This window comes from Gambusia affinis, linkage group LG02 (assembly GCF_019740435.1).
Source record: "Gambusia affinis linkage group LG02, SWU_Gaff_1.0, whole genome shotgun sequence".
Classification (NCBI taxonomy): Eukaryota; Metazoa; Chordata; class Actinopteri; order Cyprinodontiformes; family Poeciliidae; genus Gambusia; species Gambusia affinis.
Genome location: NC_057869.1, coordinates 22,641,035 through 22,659,196, shown reverse-complemented (window position 1 = coordinate 22,659,196; position 18,162 = coordinate 22,641,035). Strand labels below are relative to the sequence as shown.

The 18,162-nt window shown below is 40.5% G+C and overlaps 2 protein-coding genes and 1 long non-coding RNA gene across 4 annotated transcripts; all 3 read right to left on the bottom strand.

Annotated features, from left to right (window-relative positions):
* Nucleotides 1-69: 69 nt before the first annotated feature.
* si:dkey-163f14.6 (P-selectin) lies at nt 70-6,057 on the bottom strand. The gene is made up of 9 exons (XM_044102285.1): nt 5,981-6,057; nt 5,727-5,900; nt 5,391-5,555; nt 4,079-4,936; nt 2,203-2,325; nt 1,987-2,115; nt 1,243-1,455; nt 1,051-1,167; nt 70-845 (listed from the first exon to the last, which is right to left on the bottom strand). Exons 1-9 carry the CDS (start codon nt 6,027-6,029, stop codon nt 691-693), a joined length of 1,983 nt encoding a protein of 660 aa, XP_043958220.1. The 5' UTR covers nt 6,030-6,057; the 3' UTR covers nt 70-690.
* Nucleotides 6,058-6,690: 633 nt separating this feature from the next.
* Nucleotides 6,691-16,058, bottom strand: ppef1 (protein phosphatase, EF-hand calcium binding domain 1). 2 transcript variants are annotated; one of them, XM_044102216.1, is made up of 20 exons: nt 15,736-16,058; nt 15,236-15,372; nt 14,281-14,313; nt 13,598-13,725; nt 13,440-13,500; nt 12,211-12,374; nt 12,017-12,131; nt 11,901-11,945; nt 10,989-11,035; nt 10,694-10,860; nt 10,579-10,615; nt 10,311-10,460; nt 9,315-9,466; nt 8,965-9,199; nt 8,703-8,888; nt 8,477-8,619; nt 7,581-7,687; nt 7,330-7,493; nt 7,119-7,203; nt 6,691-7,029 (listed from the first exon to the last, which is right to left on the bottom strand). In XM_044102216.1, the coding sequence occupies exons 2-20, from the start codon at nt 15,288-15,290 to the stop codon at nt 6,803-6,805; spliced, it is 2,301 nt and encodes a 766-aa protein (XP_043958151.1). In that variant the 5' UTR covers nt 15,291-15,372; nt 15,736-16,058; the 3' UTR covers nt 6,691-6,802. The 2 variants fall into 2 exon arrangements, with proteins under 2 accessions (XP_043958151.1, XP_043958160.1); XM_044102225.1 differs by lacking the exon at nt 11,901-11,945 and having other exon boundaries at nt 15,736-16,057.
* A 1,113-nt stretch (nt 16,059-17,171) lies between these two features.
* On the bottom strand, nt 17,172-17,918 carry LOC122823013. The gene is made up of 2 exons (XR_006369269.1): nt 17,587-17,918; nt 17,172-17,433 (listed from the first exon to the last, which is right to left on the bottom strand). It is a non-coding gene; the product is annotated as an uncharacterized LOC122823013 (long non-coding RNA).
* Between the last annotated feature and the right edge of the window lie 244 nt (nt 17,919-18,162).

Sequence of the window (18,162 nt, the reverse complement as noted above, 5' to 3'; positions counted from 1 at the left end):
ATACCACCTGCAGCGTGAGGAAAAAGAAAAGGCGAGAAGCTGGCGAGAGGAGAGATGAGTCAGTACAACATGGAAATGACTAGATGAGATGTTCCTCTTTCGGAGGTGTGAAGTGAAAGCTGGTGCAGTAAAAATCACATTAGGAGCACCATCGTTACAGCATAGTATATTTATCAATTTTGTGTGAAAGACTTCAAGAAACCTCAGAGCTCCTCACCGCTGTTTGGTGTAGATTCATTCTGTCCGTCTGTGCGGACGGTAAGATGAGAATTTTTTTGTTCATAAATACCCGTTTTTCTAAAACTTCAACTTTTAGTGTTTTGTAATAACATGTTAAAATTTTTTTAGTTTTTTTTCTTTAAAACTATTAATTCCACATACTTTATTAAATACAGCATTTTTGTAGGTCCACACTAACAGTGACACTGATGATAATAAGGATATGAATATTAGGCTTTCTACAAAAATATAGAATTAAAGTATTTTCCAAGTCTGGGTAAGTATTAAAAGATAAAATAGGGAATATTTATCCTATCCTATTGCCTTAAAAGTTGTAAAGTTACAGGCAAAATAAAGGTGAAGGACCTGGAACCTGCCATTAATAAGTGTTCAATAAAATATTAAAAATACAAAGTTGTCAGTGCTAAACAAGAGCCTGATGTCTGATGTCTAGCAGAGGAGATGAAGAGCTTAGCCAGCAGAGGGCGCTGTTGTCTTAAGCAAACATTTCTTCCAGCTGAATGATGACATACGATGGGAGGCCGGACACGCACACTTATAACCTCCTCTTCTGTTCAAACACAAATGAGAGCAGCCTCCATTCTTCTGGTTGCACTCGTTATTATCTGGAGAAGGGAAACAGGAAAAAATCTTAATGAAACAAACAAAAATACTTACCGTGTACCCATGAAGTTACTTTTGTACTAATTCCTGCATCGTTGCAACTCTACTTTAGTTGCATGCCTAATTTTTGCAATATCAGAAAAAGAGTGATGTAGTTGGTTTTGTCTTAATGCTTCAATTGTATCCACACTTTATAACTACACTAACCTTTGCAATGTCGCCCGTCTCGGTGCAGTGTGTATCCTCGGGGGCAGATGCAGCGGTGGGAGCCGGGCAGATTGATGCACTGCCATTCACACATGTTCTCCAGGCATTCGTTTATATCTGCCAACAGAGAAACATAACTCCAGTTTGGAGAAAAACTGAATGGACCCATTGAGTATATCAATTCATCCCTACCTACGCACTCCAGCTTTGGATTTTGTCCTGTTGAATTTTCTGGCAGTGTAAGTGGTTTCTTCCTGTATCCAGGTGGACACTCTGCGAAGCAGCTGTGTCCGTCTCCTGCTAAGATGTAGCCCGAAGAGCAGGAGCACCTGTAGGATCCTGGTAAGTTGTGGCACTGCAGCTTGCAGGGTCCAAGTCCGTTATTAACTGCACATTCATCTATGTCTGGATTAAATAAGAACATTTAGAACCATTTTGCTTTTTGTCACACTTAAGTGTTTCACATCATCAACCAAAGTTTGATATTAATCAAAGAGAACCCAAGTAAATTCAAAATGAAGTTTTAACATGGAGGATTTGATTTATGAAGGGAGCAAGGCTATCCAAACTAACCTAGTCAAAGTCCAGGCTTAAATCCAATTGAGATGCTGTGACAGAATGTTAAACGGACCTTTTATGTTAAAAACATCTAAAGTAACTGAATGAAAACATTTATACGCAGTAGAGTGGGCCAAATTTCCCCTATAATGAAGTCAAAGACTGACAGCAATTACAAAATGTCTTGTGGCAATTATTAGCTTTTGGAGGCAATTGCTTTTTCAGTCAGGGTCAGGTTATTATAAAAGTAGTTTAATAATCGAAAACACTGAAGTGTGATAAAAAGAAAAAATAGAAAAACAGAATGAGTCTGTTTTTCACAGCACTCCACCGTAAGGCGCCACAGCTCAGTTTAGTAGTGAGTAAATGCTTTCCCACCTTGGCAGCGGCCATCTGCACTCAGCCGGCTGAAGCCATCTGGACACGAGCAGAGGAAGCTCCCAGGAGTGTTAACACAGCCAAACATACAACCTGTGGCCGCTGCCGGCAGCAGGCACTCGTCAACATCTGGAAAGATGTGGAGAAAGATGGTCTGTTTACAAGAGGGGACTCACATAAACACGAATGTGGAAGGAGACACAGTCAGCGGCGCACCGACGCAAGAGGCCTGGTCAGGAGTTGGTTGGTACCCGACATGACAGCCGCACCTGAAGGAGCCAAACGTGTTGATGCAACTCTGGTGACACTGATGCAGCCCCTCTGCGCACTCGTCCAGATCTGCATCCAGAGGAACAGATTATATCAACGCTCGGTGCAGAGTTCACGCATTAATTAATTATTTACACTCGCACTCTGTCAGTCGACACGTTGGAAAAGCTGCAGCCCCTGAGACGACTACGCAGACTGCAGGGGAAGCAAATTGAGGAGCAAAAAGAAATGACAGGTGGTATTCTAAAACTTCACTGGTGTGTCTCTATGTTGGCCCGCTGTTATGGCCTCTAACGAGCAAACCATAACCCAGATGTTTTCCTGCATCCTGTCCCTCAGACAGGAAACAGAGACACGCACAGAGGAGAGGAGTCTCTGCTGGAAGATAGAGCAACATTTCTCCAGCCTCATCTCTGTCCATGTTTTGGGTTTTTCCTCTCTTTCTCACAGTGCAGAGGACCAAAATAAACAAATAATAATGGCAGGTTGTCAGGGAGCAGGTATGTGTATAAACTACCAGGTGTCTATAAGTGCTGCAGTGAGCTCATAAATCTCTCAGCTTAATTGGGGTAGTCTGTGAACTTTGACACGTCAAACATCCTAAATGTTTTGCTTTGCAGGAACATGCCTTAGGAAGTACCAGCAGCGAGGGATCAATGCTACAAAACCATCCTGGCAACAAAAGAAAAAAAAAAAATCAGGTGTATATATAAAACAGTATGCTCAACCTTGAGCCGGGTCTGCTCGTCACCCAGCAGAGCGAAACCAGATCTGCAGTGGCACCAGGTTCTGCTTTGTGTCTCAGAGTTCTGGTTGTAGTTTGAGGAGTGAGAGCAGAGCTCATTGTTAACTGAAGAAGGTGTAAACTCTAAAAAGAAGAGGTGAACAGATCATCCGTAGAACAGATTACTAGCATGAGGGAAAATTGTCTTTAAGCACGGCGTGGGGTGCATCTCCACAAGAGCTGACAGGACTCATCAAACTAGTTCATAAAGTTCACCTTGGATCTCAATTATTGATACAACAACCCAGAACCTTGTCAGCAGTTTTAGATTGTGTTTCCTGAGTTAACAATTTCATTATGAAAATATCTGTGAAGGATTCATCTCAAGGTCAGGCTACACAAACTGAGCAGCTTTCTAATGACATAATCTGCAAATTTTAAACAATCAAGACGGCAGATGATGAGGTTAAACGTTGTGATGGACATGTGAAAATAAATCTGCTTGAATGCAACATTTAAAACTTTTGGTCATACCAAGACAATTTTCTTTCATTATGTAAAAACTTTAACCCCTAAACGTATTGCTATTATTGCTACATAATAAAATACAATGAAAACGTGGTAATTCTGCCTAAATAACTGTAAAAAGTAACATAAATGTGCATTCAATGAGCTACATTGAAATAACAAAATAAAAACAGTTACATTTTACAAACTCTTAAATTTGAACTAAAAAACTCACGCTAAATGTGGTAACATAACATTTTAAGATTAAAATAAACAAAAGTTGGAAGTACAGCTGGTCTGGATAATTTAGCTCTGCCAAACTAAGTCTGTTTGATTAGCAGACTGTAAAGTGGAAGAAGAACATTTTTATGACTGTTTTTGAGGAGAAAACATTGAAAAAAAAAACAAACATGAGGAAAACATTTGTGTGTAGCTTTATCCGAATTTCCTGCTGAATCATGTGAAGTTTGCACCACTGAGCCAAACCTTCTGGAATTATGTCCTCTAAATTAAGAAGAAAGATACGTTGCATGAGAAAGCAGTCAAGTAATCCCAAAGGAAAAAAAAAAAGAAGCAAATCCGACCACCTACCCTGACAGACGGGGGTGACTCCGCTCCAGCCGCCTCCAGGCTGACAGAAGCTGCTTACGTCTCCATGAGCCAGAGTATACCCACTGTAACAGGCGTACTGGATGTAATATTTAAACTCACTCGGGCCAGGGTTCTCTAGATTGTGGAAGTAAAACGTCCCGTGAAGAGGCACAGGTGGGTATGGGCACATAGATCGAAGATGCACAACTGGCTTTGAGGTGCTGGACTGTGTGAAGTTGTGAAATTCCCTCCAGGAGGATCTCAAGTCAGTTGAGTTGGAGATGTTTGAAAGAAGGGTGACGCTATCCGAGGCCTGTGTTTGCGTGCTGGGCTGGGTGGAACTGGGACCGGAGGAGGATGAAGCCAAGGAAGAAGCAGTGGACCGGTGCAGAGCTCCACCTGCAGGTGCTGCAGTAACAGCGGGACCAGCTGGTGCAGGTGTGGTTGAAAGACGCGACTCGTCTGTTTGATGAGCAGACCGGACAGTGGAAGGAAAATCATCTTCTGAGGAAAACATTTGTGCAGCTTTATCCGAATTTCTCGCTGAATCATGTGAAGTCTGCGCCACGGAGTCAAACCTTCTGGTTCCTTGGGTTGTCTCTGTCCCACCGCTGGAACACTGACTCTGCTCAATGAGGTCGCCTCTTGGGTTTGTTAGATTGTATCTCTCACCCTTTAACATTTTGAACGGCGCGTAAGGCAGACGGTCGAATCTGAGGCGTGCTTCTTTGGAAGCCCCGCCACCGACAGCTTTGAAGTGGAGGAGTTGATTTTTAAAAGCTGCAGAAATCTGGAGTTTCTGGAGCGCGTTCAAGTCGTAGAGACTGTTGAGTGAAACTGAGCTCATAATGTCTGCCTCTGAAACAAACAGACAAATGTCACATGTTTGATAATGTAACAACACGAGCGTGTCTTAAGAGAGAAAGGCCAGGGCATTATGATATGACAACAAAACATTATAATTTTGTATTGTTTTCAAGTTCACATCTTTGGTTCTAAAACATCAAGCTTGTCAACATGTTCTATCTGATCTTATGGACCACCACTGAAGCATAGAACAGGACAGAGTAGTACTGTGCATTTCAGCTTCATAATCTTTTTTTTGTTAAGTGTATTGTATTTGTTACTGTGTTCATATATTTATGCATTTTTATTTATTTATTTATATTCATGTCTTTCACCTTTTGTCTGGGAACTGCTAGTAAAAATTCAGCCTTCTTATGTACAGAAATGCTATGCATTGTCCCTGTAATAAATAAATAAAAAAATAATAATAATAAAAAAAGAGAAAAACAGATGTGTCCACCTTCACCTTTGCAGTCTGGCTTTGTGCTGTTCCAGGTGTGGCCCTTGCAGTATATCATTAAAGGGCCGTGTAAGCGAAAGCCTCTATTACAGCTGAACTCTGCCCAGGAGCCATCCTCATTCATCCTGCTCGTCCCGTGGCTGATCGAGCCTGGATGGGAGCACCCTGAACCTGAGCAGGGTGGTTATTTTTTAAGAAGTTTTTCTTTCAATAAAATCTTTTTAAAAAATTCAAAGTTCTGACTACCCTTGTTCTCCTCCAGTACTTTAAATTAAACAGCTAATCTATACAGAGAATAAAATCATTCAATCTTGGAGATTAGAAGAAAATTAAACATGTTACCAACACAAACCGGAAGCTCCCGAGACCAGTGTCCAGACACACAGCTGTTGGTTTTGTGTCCATGGAGCTTGTATCCCGGATGACAGCGGAAGATCACCATGAGTCCACCATACCGGAAAAATGTCTGTCCATTGTCCAGATTCTGAAACCTACTGCATCCCGTGTCTCCAAACACTGCAAGACAGGGTTTCGCCATCAGTGCCTGAAAACACAGCTTTCCTCAGCACCTCCACAACCTCAGCTTCAAGACATACCTGAAACCTGGACCAGAGCCAAAGTGACCAGTGGCACCAGGAGTCCCATCGGAGCTCCTGTCTGACCGTGCGCTCGGGATAAAACTGTAGTCATCAGTGCTGCAGCACATCTCTGAATGTTTGAGCAGAAAAAATGGGAGGAGTAAAGACAAAAAAAAAAAAAAGACTTGGAGAGTGCAAGTAGGAAGTGCCTTTGAAAAAGTAGAGTCCAGAAGAATGAGAATCCCAGAGGAATTGGGAAGAAGGGAGCAAGAAGTGAAGCAACGGCACAAATACTAATTACAGATACAGAAGCAACAAAGTCTGTCTTTAGACAGCTTTACTTCTTTTTACTGTAGTCAGCTTTGCTAAAACAGTTTCTACACTTTTTGCATTGACTTTGTGTTTGCACACGTGTAAAAACTGCTGCTTCAAAAAACTCCAACTCCCGAGCTGACAGGATGCCCGGGTCTGTAATCACTGAGGTAGAAAACCAGAGTATAGGAGCCAATTACCATGCAAGCACACACCGAAGCAGTCACTTTGAAACACTTGTGAAAAATAAACATGGTTGACTCAAAGGAAGCAATTAAATTTTTTTTTTGCATTCCTGGGAAATGTGGTTCTGGACAAATATTGCTTGTGAATTTGTAAATGTAGGAAAGGAAAAAAAGTAAATTTTTTGCTGATTTCTTTTTATTATTATTTAAACAAAACAAATAAATAGCAGACATTAAAATAACCTTCAAAAATCAACACTGGAGGATGCAGTAGTTTGGAGGAGTCCAGGTGTATCTCTTCGCATCGAGTTTGTCTCCTTTTCTTTTGCCTTCTTTCAAAAACTCAAGTATATTTCTCTTTATCCATGTTTTCGCTCAGTTGATGATCTTTCATGTCCAGTTTGTACACCACCCTGAAGGCCTCCAAGAACTCTGTGAAGTCTATGCTGCCGTCCTTGTTGAAGTCGATACTGCGGGCCAGCTCATCGATGGCTCTGTCGTCAATGGCAACCCCCAGGTGAGCGCTGAAAAGGCGCCAGGTGTGGCGAAACTCCTCAATGGAGATCAGACCTTAACACATACACATCCACCATGATCACACTTTAATTGGCGGAGAAAATGACGAACCAACTTAAAACACGCTGTAGAGTTTTATGTACCTGAATGATCTTTGTCTATGATGTTGAAAATTATCTCGATGTCGGTTCTGTATCTGAACAGAGTTTCAGCCAAGTTGGGAGCAACCTAAAAAAAATAAATATAACATAATTACTATAAAGTACCATCATAAGATTTGTCTTTTAGTTGCACATTTCCCATCTGGGATTAGTAAATATTTGTTCACAGCACTTGGGAACTTTATCTTCTGACCTGAGGCATAGGAGCTCCTGGTCCCACATCCTCAAAGCAGGACTGATACTCAACACTGCCATCTGGTGCCAGATGGACTAAGTGTGGACGAAGTGTCCGCCAGGGTAAGTCCAGTCTCAGGACAGACTCCAGCACCTTGGCCCATTCACCGACTGATACGCAACCTGTAAGAAAGGAGTTGCTTCTAAGGTAACGGATTCATGTGATAACAATGGTGACACCTGCGTGGTGCTGGAAGGAGCAGAGAGTACCGGTTTTATTTGGGTCGTACTGCAGGAAGCCTGTCATCAGCTCAGATCGATGGGCGAACAGTTTCTCCTTTAGAGCCCTGAGAGCAGAGCCTTCAGCTGCACGAACTCTGCAATAAAAAAAAAAAAAAAAACAAGGTCTAAACCAACATTTCTATTTCAATATTGTGTCCAAAATGACAATAACATTCAAGATAACCAAAGCCGGGGACACAATACAAGGTTCACAGTGTTTAAAGACGAGAAATATGCACTTAGGCTGAAATGTTTCTGTGACGACTGACTGGGAACCACACCCCTGACAGCTCTGCCTGATGGGTGATCACAGATTAAAGTGGTTCCTGACGTGGGCCCTGTGGCTCACTACCCCGGGTGGAACGCTGTTTGAGGGCGGCACATGCATGTGGTGTGGGGCTCGGGCGAAATCAACTACTTGCACATAGTTTAGCAGTTTTCTATTGTTTATTTGCAGGTCCACTTTACAGAAGAAGGAATACCCGTATTAGATGATGGTGGTTCTGATTCCATTAAATCTAAGAGTTATTTCACTTTTTTGGGAGCTTGTGGCATAGTCAGCATTTGTTCAAAATGCAAAATACTAGAGCAAATCAAACCTGAACTGGATAGTTTCACACGTTAACAGAGATTCTTTAAAATATGGAAACTCTTGTCTGTTTTATAGTTTATCCCATTTCTTTTAGGGTGCAGAAAGAGGGACTCCCCTAGAGTCCCAGTGGTTTTAAGAGTCAACACTGATCACAGACCACATAAATCTTTGAGAGAAAGCAAAGAAAGCGAAGGATGAGGTGAAAGAAGGCAAACATGGATTAGCATCGGATAATTCTTATTTACAACTACTATAGGTAGTAGTAAAAAATTTAGGAGCGATTGCATTGCACCTCTGTGTCAGTGTAAGCCTGCGGGTTGTGCGGCTGACTTGGTATTGGTAGAAGCGAGGCACCAGTTCCTTTCCCAGTTTGATGTAAGCACCACGGTTGCTTCCCTCCTCATAGTAGTTTGATGCTGAGAAGATGGTGATCACCTATAAGATTTACAAGTTGGTCTGTGCCCGTTCAGACATGTCACAGTTTTTTGGGCAATATGAGCACATGGAATTCGTCCTACCCGTCCGCTATGACAGAGCTCGTAACCCTCCTGTTTGCACTCATGAGAGCGGATGAGCAGCTGCAGTCCGTGCTTCTGCAGCAGCCTCTGAGTAACGTCAGGGCCGAAGTAGCAGCCGCCACCTCTGAAAGAGTTGGGGCTGCAGCCTTCCTGGGTTTTAGGGTCACTCCACAATATATCCACAATCTGGCAAATGCAAGAGTGGACACGGATGCTATTTATGACACATCAGCTTATGAAACAGAGCTGAAAAATCTCTCACCTGTTTCCATTCCCGTTCCTGTTGTGGAGGTGATGGGAGAGGAACAGAGGACAGAGAGTCCAGGAAAGGCACCCGGAGGACGTTGCAGGGTGTGCTGGGAGACGAGGGGTACGTTTGAGGTGAGATGCAGGAGGGAGTTCGAGGAGAGCAGAGCGAAGAACAGGACGACGATGAGGATGAAGAGGATGAAGTGGAGGCTACGCTATCTTGCTGGCTCAGCACGCATCTCCTCTTTCTGAGAATGAGAGTAGATGGCAGGAAAAGTCAGGATTTTAGTAAAATGAATGAATAAATAAAGACTAAATCCTCTAAAAAAGGGAACATCTGCAAATAAAGATAAGAGGTCAGACCTCAGTGTGGGGGTCCTGTGGTTCCAATTGCAGCTGCGACTGCTGCTGGGACGAGAGACGTCCGTCGACCTCATTCTTTTGCCCAGTCGATGGGACTGACCGATGTCAAGCTGCTCCAAACTGCGTCTAGGAAACCTCAGGGCAGATTTCACCTGAGAGGACATGATGGGAGGTCAACACCTAACATAGATGTTCAGAGAAGAAGGCAGGACATCCTGCAAAGCTCCTAAATATCTCAACGGAAGTGATTTATAAAGCTTTAGCTAGGGTTAACTTTGACAGTTTACTACAAACAAAATGGTGTAATTTGAAGTGTTGTTCAATTTTAATTACATTTAAGAGAAATAAAATAGGTGCTATTTTCAGTTCATAATTGTTTGGTGTCTCAAAAGACACTAAAACTCAAAAAAAGGTAATATGTTTCAAAATACAGTTTCCTGTTTAAGTCCAGTTGTCTGTCATCTATTTTTGTTTTCTTCTTCTTCTTTTTTAGAAAATACATACACTTGTAAAGGTACTCAATCCCCTTAAATCTTTTCACTTTTTATTGCGTTACACTTCGGATAGCACAAAGTGACACATGGTTAGCAAAACTCTTTGAATATCTAAAAAGTGGATCATGCATGCCCCTTAAATAAACTCATTTATTCCAGGCTGTCAGAGCAAAGGATGACTGAATACACTAACCATGATGTATTTTAGTAGATGTGCAACATACCTTTCAGGTTTTTGTTTGAAAAATTTTTAAAAGTCGACATTTCACAGCTGTACAGTAGTTTGTGGCAGTCCATCAATGAAAATCCAAATGAAAACCATTTAAGTTTGTTTTAATGTGACAATATGTGAAGAACCTTAAAGGGAAGCAATACTAAAATAAGGAATCTTAATACCATCTGAATTACCTGTGATTTTTTTATGCCCTCACATGACGGGAAAAAAAAATCCTTGCAGTTTATAAAACGTAATATAAAAAGGTAGCTATGGATTTTCTCTGACCTTGTGCCGCTCTATGGAGCTGAGCAATTCCAGATCAGTCTGGTCTGAAATTCCTCCGTGCACAATGAGGATCTTCGCATCAATGACTGTTGCGATGGGCAGAAGGCTGAAAACGTCCTGAAACAGCTGGAGGATCTTATGGCCATGAGTCTGCATGCAGTGAAACAAATAGATCTTATGATGGTGGACCAAAAAAATCCAAAGGCTATCACAAAATCCTAAGTTTTTTTTTGTGAAGGAGGTAAATGTTATTATAAGCTGACTTTACCTTATACTTCTGCATAACTTCTTTTGTGAATCCGTATCTGAGAAGCAAGAGAACATTCTTGAGGTCTTCTGGGGATGAATTTTTCTTTCTCTGTGTTTTCTTCCCCCACACCCACCTGAGGTTCATGATGTGATCCTCGTGGTTTCCTCGGTTCAGGTGCATGTGGTCTGGGTAAAGCAGAAGGTAGGCAAATAGGAGGATTACCACTTCTACCGACTTTTTCCCACGATCCACAAAGTCTCCATTAAAGATGTAGGGTGTCTCAGCAGAAGGCAGACCATTCTGGACATCAACAACAACAACAAAAAAAATACATTTTGACCAGCACAAACATTTTAATTTTTTTATAAGCTCTGTTGTGTATGTCTACAGAGACATTTCTGTTTATAGACATTTCTGCTTTAGGGTACCTTATAGAATATCAGAAGCAAGTCATCCAGCCGGCCGTGCAGATCACCTGCAACAAAACCCCCCAACAAAAATCAAAAACAAAAATCACTAATTTTGACCTGGACATACAGCTCTGGGTAAAAGGGTAACACACACTTGTGTACCGTGTGTAATCCAGGATCGCTGGATTATTTTGAATTTCTTTGACTTGTTCATTTTCCAAAAAACAGACATTTCTTCTTTAAATGGACATTTTCCTAATTTTTCTTTAACCACATAGGGCCTGAATTACACAAACAGACCTATTATGTATATTTATACCCCTGCTAATGCATTGATTGTTGTACCTAGGCACTTTGTTTTTAGAAAACACCGGGTATAATTCTGCCAGGACATCTGAAATCTTCTCAATTTGGTTGACTTCCTGGGTTGTACTCACAAATCTTGTGCACCAACTATAAAGCATGGCGGCAGTAGCATCATGCTGAGGACTTTGCAAAGTCATTGAAATAATGTGGAACAACCTTTATATTCTTCAAGTTAATGTCAAAGCAATAAAAAGATGTTTGAGACATGGAAACAGCTGAACTGTTTTGGTAGGACGAGGATCTCAGAGTTGTTTCCACGTTGGATGAGGAACATGTCCAAAAGATATAAAAATCTAAATACAATTAAATGGTTAAACTGCAACTTCTATGCAAACATCTCCAATTGGCACCACCTCAAAACAAACAGCGTGCGTTCTTCGCTTTTATCACAGGTTTTCTTGAGTTTAATGAGATGCAAGTCAGTGTGAGGAGGCAGCTGTAGACGAGAAGTCAAGTGCCTGATTAGTGTGCAAATATCTTCCAGCGCTGCTATTAAGATACAGGCAGCAGTAGTCATGACACATTTAAAGGCAGCAGCGGTCATTTATTGATGTGTTTACTGACCTGACGTGTTGACAGCATCAGAATGACAAATGTTTTCAGGTTTGCCTTAGTGTACAGAGAAAGGACAGTGCTGGATCTAATTGTTAATGAGGAGAACTGACATTGAGACTCCTCACCACATATGGTGATCTCCTTGGTGTAGGACGTTGACAAATGGACAATGTTTGGCATCTGTTTGAGGAGCTTTTTGCTCTCGTACAGCAGCTGCAGGACATACCTGGCATGTAGAATCTGCATGGAAACAGAGGTCCACCATATTCAAGACGCATTTATTGTTGCATCAGGACGAAACTAAATGTCACATTGGTACCTGCTGCTCTTTGAAAGCACTCAGGAGGGCGTTCGTATCAGAGACAGACAGAGGAAACAAAATACGAGGTCCAGTGTAAGACTCTGGGATGGGGATTGTTTTGTAGCAGGTCTCTCTGTCTAACCAGGGATCGATGACGGGATCCAGCAGCTGGGAGATCAAGTCTGGAGGAGATGAGATGTTCACAAGCTGAAAAACTCATTTCAGTTGTTCTTGGTTATCCCATGAGTACCCAGGCCATTTTTTCAAACAGCTACCGCAAAGCTTAGAAAGTACAAAGTCACTGTAAAGTACAGTGTAATGATGAAGGCCACTTGTATGACTGGAACCAAAATTAGAGCACTACATAATAGATTCTGAGTCTGAATGGGTCAGAGGAACATTGATTATAATCAGACAAATTGTGAAATGAAAATATTCCCAACACAGACATTAATTCGTGGTATCTTCCTGTAAGTAGCTTGCCACTGGATCACTTTCAGCTCTACGTGACATGAGAGCCCTCTGACACGCAAATAAAACAAAAAAAATAACAACCTCTAATTTATGCAAGCTAAAAGCAGACATCTTCCTACAGGCCACCTTAGTAGGGGCTATTGTCTGCTGTCCATTAAATTCCCTTTGTTCTGCCCTCGGTCTCTCGCACACACAAACAAAAACCGCAGATGTTCGCGGCACACAATGGCCACCCTGTCTGCATGATGGCTGAATATAAAACCAGTGAAAGAGGACATGCAGGACAGAATCTGCCGTGAGGATGAGCTACGGCCTAGCTTGTCGATTAAGCGACAAGCTAGGCTGTCACACACACACACGTACACACACGCACCCACTGCGGCAGCTACACACCAACACACTAGCCTCCACATTCATGATTGTAACCAAGCAACAGGATGTACGTCGGGCTTTCTTATTTAGACCAAAACATGGTTGTTTCACAAAAATTGTGCTCATTATGTGAAATTATATTCATTTCTCAGCAACTTAGCTCCAGCTGATGACTAACAAACACTAAAATGTCACCACTTACCGAGGCCTGAAGTAGTTTTGAATAACAGACCACACTAAATTGTAAACAACACGTTTGGAGTTATAATAAGAGCGTAAAATTGAACCTTACCAAATTTAACCACCGATGGGATTAAAAGGGAAGTCATGATTCATGACAGGAGTCATCTAGCATTTACTGAAAACAATAAATTTGAATGTCAGCACCATTTTAGTCTCACCAGGCCCGTTTCCGTTAAGGTGGGCGAAATTGTCCAGCATGTAAGTGAAGAAACTGGACAGCTAAAGAGATCAAGACAAAAGGACATGAGAGATTTATTGTGGCTTCTTTGTAAACGCCATTCAGATGCAGGTAACAAGGAGAGAGAGAGACTGAGACCTGGAGCTGGTCCTGTTCTCCGGCATATTCGATGGACTGAAAGATGTTCCACGTGTACCTCCTTCGTATCTCCAGTCGGGCCATGTAGCGCCGGTACCACCGCTGGATCAAAACAGCTGCCTTCATTGCTGCAGGACAGTATCAGACGTTGAACTTTATAAAGCAAAGAAGACTGGAATAGTATGCTCAGCCACATGGCAGATGATATAAATTAGCTCCCTGAAGAACTTACATTGGCTTTACCTTTTTATTCTAAGATACTACTGTGCAAGTAAGAAGCATGCTACAAACCTCTGGACTACTAATCAAAAAACGGTTAAAACCCCTTGGACGTTTATATTTTTCTGTCACATTGCAGCATAAAAGTGTACATTGAGAGTTTACAGTATTGTCCTGCTTATCATCACCCATCTTTCACTCTTCTTGCTGAAGAAAGCATTCCCACAGCATGACACTCCTACTAATACTGTCATATCAAACCACATGTCCTTTTCTATCTCTTTCACAACTTTGTGTCACTTTGTGTTGATCTCTCAGATAAAATCCCAATAAAACACACAGTAGTTCAGCCTTCTAATGTACAGAAATGCTGTTTAAGCGCAAAGGGTATTTTTCTTTTGCACAGTACTACACGTATGCATCCATGTACAGGGAGAAGAGTCAAAGACTTAATAAGATCTTACTGAGAGCCGGGCTGGGGCTTTTAACGGCATCATCTGTGAGAGGAAACACGAGTCAGCACGAGTAGCTAATTGAATGAAGTCATGTGCAAACACAGACACACATGAAGACACACACGCAGACACACAAAGTAGGAGCAATAACAAGACACAAGGGAAGTCGTTCAGTTTTTCCAGTGGGACTGGAAAACTGAACGACTTAAGCAAGCTTTGGGGAGTAACAACACTCCTTAAAGAGAGGAGAAAAGACAAGCTGGGAAGAGAAAAAACTACTATCTGTCAAACATCTGTATGCCTGTGTGTGCCCATGTATGCAACATGTGAGCAAAGCCAGTGACAGAAAACAGCAAAACATGGAACAAACCACATAGAACCACACATTGGTACATTAACCGTACCACTTAAAACCCTAAAAATAGGGTTTTAAGTTTTAAGTAAAACTTAAAATAGGGTTAAACAAAAGAAACCAAAACAAGCTCTTAAGTGAAGAGAGAAATTTAGATTATTGGTTTTACATCAAAAGAGAACAAATGGGTAATTACAGTAGTAGAGTGAATAACCTATTAATATTGATCACCTACTGCACTGTCTTCTCAATATTATCACCTGGATTTATCAACTGGGACAATTAATGAATATTTCTATTTCAATAGAGGTCCTTTCTATACTGTTTTAGTCATATTTTAGATATTGCTTTAAGAGTTTACATATTATTTTAACTTCTGTTAAATCTTTATTCTTTGTTTATATAACATACAAGATTGAGCTTCGTAAATTATGCTGTTTGCAAACACACATATATATACACACACACACACACATATATATATATATATATATATATATATATATATATATATATATATATATATATATATATATATATATATATATACACATATATATATATATATATATATATATATATATATATATATATATATATGTATACTTTTACCTGTTACCAGTTGCTTTACTTGCGTTTCAGTAGCAACAGAAGTGCCACATCCCATGATGCTCAGCAGGGAGGTCCAGGGGTCACGTTAGTCACTCTTTTCCAAGCATTATGGGATTCCTTCAGATGGCAGCATGTAACTAATGACAATTCAAAAATTCTCACCTTTTTAGTCATACATTTAAAAAAAGCTACTATAAGCTAGTATCTGGCACAATGTGTTGATTGGAAACCTTTTGGACAAAAAGTGTTTGAAATATTTTTATTTATTTATGTATTTATTTTTTTAGAAAATAATTTAATTTTTCTGTATGGGCTGAGGCCCCTGTCTTACAAAATCTTAGCAACGCCCTTGCCATTAACAGTCAATGCCTCTCAGCAGTCACCAAATTGCACACGAAAATATATGCAGTTACGGAAATAGTCGCATGAAACTTTCTCCGCTTACGGTTTCATTAACAGCAAAGCTTCGGTTCCAGTAGTGCAAAGTCGTTAAATCTTACCAGAGCCTTAAATCTGCGCGGTCCGCCTGGAATGATGGGAGCGCGTCAATTCATGCGTGAAAATGTGCGTCGACGCCACCATGGAAAGGTGTCCTCTCCAGGAGCTGGAGTTGGACATTCAAATGCGAGGAAGAGATCGCAGCATTCCCAGAGAAGCTGCGGAGGCAAGAGGAGGAGCAGGGCGCACGGTCAGTGCTCAGAGCTGGGAGACGAGGCGCAAGCAGCAGCTCCACATGCTACTCCGTGTTTTAAATGGAACCATCTAATGTGGCATAAAAGTCACAAATCTGGATTAGAAATAGTCCTTGACATTATGCTCGTGTACGCCTACACATTTGAAATGCTTAGGGATTTTAATTCTTTAAACATTATGTAAACTTATAAATGTGAGTAAAGCTAAAGTTACAAAGTTTAAAGAAAAAACTGTAAAATAGTAAAACTATGTCAAAAATAGGCTATATAGTAAACCACATCAATTTCAAATCAACCACAAATCAGTCAAAGGTTAAGTTCACCTCAACCGTGATGCGCAATTTAAAGGAGCATTGCTGAAATTTACACCTTTGAGAATATACCACATTTACATCTTGAGTAATAATTGTAGTTCTTTAATAGGAATAATTGGAACATTTTAATAAAACATAATAGCGAACTGTGTTATCCATAAAATCCAACATTTAAAATGATATTTCAAATACTCATGGAGCTGATTCAAGTCCAGCGATAATTCAGTTTTTTCTGAAATTTAAAGCCTTTCAAGAATTATTTAAAGGCTTCAAATAATTCTTGAAAGAATTGCATCATACCAGCCTCATTTCTAAGGGAACGTTTGAGGAAAAAGAAAAGAAAAGAAAATAAAGACTTTTTGCATGGCAGGTTCAATTGCCAAAAACAACCTTATAAATGGAACCAAAGCTTAAGGTTTTCAGGGCAAATTCAAGATTCAAACAAATACAAATTTCCAACATGAGTACGTATCAGTGGTGAGATTAGCATAATGCCCAAAATACACTCCAGTCCTCCGATCCTGCTGGTTTTGTCACATTTCTCAAACACCTGAAGTAAATAGGTGTAGTTCTCTCAGCAGCACATAATGACCAAAAAAACTGCAGAATGAAAGCTTACAGGACTTGAGCACCATTGCAATGCAGATGCGGCCTAAGCCGGTTTGCAAGATTTGTCTTGTTTTACTGCTACAGGCAATACCGCTTGACGGTTTCACCTGAAATCAACTCAATTCCCTACTTCATCCTCAATGATTAAATTTTCCAAGTGTTTCTATACGTGTCAACAGGCATCCTGTCAAATATCTGCCCAATCAAATTACACCAAGTGACTCTCGTTTGTCCTGACAAGAGGTGGTTATGTGAAATGTTCCCTTCTTTACAGCTAGATGTCACTAGATTCTATATACCTGTAAAGAGAGGCAGAAGCACTACAGTTTAAAAATTAACTTTTATTAATACCACAGTAAAAGAAAGTTTAGAGTCCAATACTTTATGCAGCAGCTCTTGTACGAGTCATCTTTTTTAAGAGCGCGATGGCAGCATCAACCTCCTGCAGAGTGATGAGTTTCAGTCTGTTGCGCTTTGACAGCCGAGATGCTTCAGAGCCGACCAGTCTGAGTAGGAGAGGTCTGGGGAAACAGAGATGCCGACAGGACAGGAAATCTGGAATTTCCATCTTTGCACAATGAACCTGTTAAGGTTGGGCACATTTAAAAAAAAAAAAAAAAAAGTTAAGCCCAAGGATTTGAAAGCTGATCTTTATGTACAGGATAAAAATGTCTCATCCAAAACAATATCTTGCATATGCAGTTCTTAGACACAACAGAGAACTAGCAGCTCTGACCTCTTTATGAGTTTTGTAGATGAATTTGGAATGATCTCGAACTCTCCTCGGTTTTTTTGCAGGAACCCAGTGAGCTGCTTGAACAGGTGCCTTCATTTTGTTGTGTTCAGTTGAAAACAGGCATCCAATATATATATATAATATAGGTATATATATATTATATATATATACATGAATAAATAAAGCTGCTAGCACAGCCTTTTACACTGCTCCCAAGAAAATCAGAGGCTCTGTGTTAGTACTGAAAAGGAGGTTTTAATGAACGCAAATTGAAAACAGCTTTGCTTAATCAGGCTCAATTACTTTCACCCACCTGGCTGTAAAGTCCTAACATGTGGTCACATAATTTAGAGCTGCGCTTTGCTTTATGACCTCTTATCTCTTAAAAATTGATGCAGAGTGGGATGCATATTTTCCATGTTCTTGACTTATTAATAGCTTAACAACAGAGTGGCAAAAAAGAGAAATCTATTTTTTTCTTTATCTCTCCTATTAGGCTATACATACATATATATATATATATATATATATATATATATATATATATATATATATATACTCACTCATTCACTTGCC

What these genes read in the sequence shown, in the direction of transcription:
- si:dkey-163f14.6 (XM_044102285.1), bottom strand. Translation starts at nt 6,029, where the DNA reads ATGGGACTCCTGGTGCCACTGGTCACTTTGGCTCTGGTCCAGGTTTCA. An exon ending in GGAGCTTCCGGTTTGTGTTG is followed by an intron (nt 5,556 to 5,726) that starts GTAACATGTTTA and finishes CACCCTGCTCAG; the next exon opens with GTTCAGGGTGCTCCCATCCA. An exon ending in CACAAAGCCAGACTGCAAAG is followed by an intron (nt 4,937 to 5,390) that starts GTGAAGGTGGAC and finishes TGTTTGTTTCAG; the next exon opens with AGGCAGACATTATGAGCTCA.
- ppef1 (XM_044102216.1), bottom strand. Translation starts at nt 15,290, where the DNA reads ATGGGATGTGGCACTTCTGTTGCTACTGAAACGCAAGTAAAGCAACTG. An exon ending in TGCTTCTGATATTCTATAAG is followed by an intron (nt 10,861 to 10,988) that starts GTACCCTAAAGC and finishes GTTGATGTCCAG; the next exon opens with AATGGTCTGCCTTCTGCTGA. An exon ending in AGCTCTGTCATAGCGGACGG is followed by an intron (nt 8,620 to 8,702) that starts GTAGGACGAATT and finishes TAAATCTTATAG; the next exon opens with GTGATCACCATCTTCTCAGC.